Source organism: Puntigrus tetrazona, chromosome 25 (genome assembly GCF_018831695.1).
Source record: "Puntigrus tetrazona isolate hp1 chromosome 25, ASM1883169v1, whole genome shotgun sequence".
Lineage (NCBI taxonomy): Eukaryota > Metazoa > Chordata > Actinopteri > Cypriniformes > Cyprinidae > Puntigrus > Puntigrus tetrazona.
Window position 1 is genome coordinate 12,275,305 of NC_056723.1, and position 2,456 is coordinate 12,277,760.

The 2,456-nt window shown below is 38.0% G+C and overlaps 1 protein-coding gene across 1 annotated transcript in view; it reads right to left on the bottom strand.

The window, feature by feature from the left end:
- LOC122331283 (cadherin EGF LAG seven-pass G-type receptor 1-like) overlaps positions 1–2,456 on the bottom strand; it is a 15,727-nt gene that overhangs the window by 1,487 nt on the left and 11,784 nt on the right. The window contains exon 7 of the mRNA XM_043228854.1: positions 1,431–1,588. Coding sequence (XP_043084789.1) covers positions 1,431–1,588 — 158 coding nt within the window. The remainder of the gene's footprint in view (positions 1–1,430; positions 1,589–2,456) is intronic.

A 2,456-nucleotide genomic window follows, 5' to 3' on the forward strand; every position in this document is an offset into this window, starting at 1 on the left:
TATATATATAAACAAATTTTATGCTGTCTGTTTTCAGTAAAAAAATAAAAAACATTCCAGGTTTTTGCATTATTTGACAGACGCAAAATGCAGTTAATGCCCTTCATAGCCAAATATCTTTTTAAAAAAAAATTTATCCAGCAACATCTGGCAGGAATGATCATATCCATCATATATATCACACATAGAAAGGCAGTCAGATTATTAGATTTCAAGGGTCTTTAAAAAAAGAAGAGTGCCATTAGAAAATAAAATGTGCGGAGCTACTATGGTGAGTTTATTTATGTTTTATTTAGAACATTGAGTTATTATTGCTTTATTGTAGCCAGATATGATGTGGGTTTGTATTTTAGCATCAGGGCTTCACACTGCAGTAAACCGCAGTACATTTCATCTACATCCATAAATCCATGTAGATCTGTGGGTTTATGGGTCAGCACTTACTACGAGCATATGGTCTGACCCCTGCAGTTGCATTTGAGAGGCTTTCCAGAACATATCTCCACTTATCTCCGATGGAGCTCCACCATCTCATGCCGCTCTGTTCTCCACACACAGAGACAATTAGCCTACAATGGCAAATCCCAGCTGCAGATAAGCCGGAGCGTGGTTCCATTGTAAAGCCCATAAAACTGGTTTGACATGCGACAGAGTGCAGATTGGAGGAGATTAGGGAAAAAAAGATGGAGCTGAGTGTAAGGGGAGTAGCAGAATGCTGTGTAATCTGCTGTAATGATCAGCTATTCAACACCCGACGGTAGTTAGCGTGCCTTCGTGTGCTCAAGTTCCCCGTCCTGTCACACTCTCCATTTCAGTGAACAATATCATGCCCTCAGGACTTTAGACGGTGGAAACATGAATGAATGTGGGAGACGGAGAGAGTGTGAGAAGAAAGAAACAAATGGTGCAACTTTTTCGGTAGGGATCACAACAAACATCCTAAGACAACACGAAATCACAACTGGGACTATTTACTTCCATAATCATAAACAGTCCAAAACAACATATAATGACTGTGTAGCTACTGTCCCACCCAAACATTTCAAAAGTTTAGCAAAAGTTTAGCAACTAAATAAATCTCAGTAAATGTTTCCTCTTGCTGTGCACAATTTATTGCAATTGTAATTTTTTTTTAATGTTGAACATACAATTTCAGTCTTAAAGGGATAGTTCATCCAAAAATGTAATTTAGAATTTAGTGGTGAATAAAGAGAAGAGAAGAGAAGAGAAGAGAAGAGAAGAGAAGAGAAGAGAAGAGAAGAGAAGAGAAGAGAAGAGAAGTTGTCTACCTGGTCTTAAACTTCTCAGTTACATTGCTGCCTACGAGAGGGTCAGAAAGCTCTTTTGGGTAACCTATCCCTTTAAATATGCCACAGTACAGAAGTAAAATAGGTTGTAAAAACAATTTTAAGTTGACTGAAAACACTTACTTCTTTTGGCCTGTTTGTGTGCCACGGGCTGCACAGCTGTAGTTCCCGATCTGTCCCCCGAAACGTAGAGCCATGGCCACATCACACTCATCGACAGCAACCACAGCAACCTTTTCCTCAGAGGGGCCGTGAGGGACGCCAAGACGCCCTATATTGGGCTTGAATAGAAACAAGTGAAAATGATAAAAAAAAACTTTGATTTGATGATTTTGATAACTGTTAAAATGTAATGGTAATACTAACTTATTTCTGTTATCTGAGAGAAAAAAAATTTAAGTAAAATATTTTATAGTAGGTCTAGTGTAAAAAAATGTATTCACAGTAGCATTATTTCTGCTTCTGGTCTTGTATTGGTCTGTTTTTTAAAAAACCAGTGTAATGAAGATCATATGTCACCACTAAACCTTTTTAAATCTTCTTACATCCTGGCTAAGAGTCTAAATGTTTGTGTATCTGAACAGCATCTCCACTGACATCTTTGTGAGTTTGGAGATAATAGGTTTTGTCTGTAATCTTTGACACACAGAATGAGATGACTGTTTGACCCTCTGTGGCGTTCTCAGCTCATCTAATTGGATTATGCCAACGAGACGCTGGCAAAGAGGAGATACCAAACAAAGAGAGCTCATCATTTCATGTAAAACCTCCCCAGAGACCCGAACTATTTCCACAACCCAGCCAAAATTTGTATTATCATCTGGCAACACCCATCCCCCCACGAAAGAGGTTTTTCGAATTTTCTCAGCTCATTAAAATTGATTTTGTGGTGCGTATGATGTGCTGAGTTGGTCTTTGATGTCTGCCCTGTGGTGTTAAAAAATGTCCAAGTGACAGATTGGTGCGATGTGAACATCACTCGCTCCTGAAGTTCATTACACCACTGTGGTCACTATTCACACTCAGATTTTAAACAGAATTATTTGCGTAAAATGAGAGCATAAGCAGACAAGTATTTTTCAAATTATTACATACTACTTCTACTACTACTTCCACCAATTTATTAGAATTATCTTTATTATTATTATT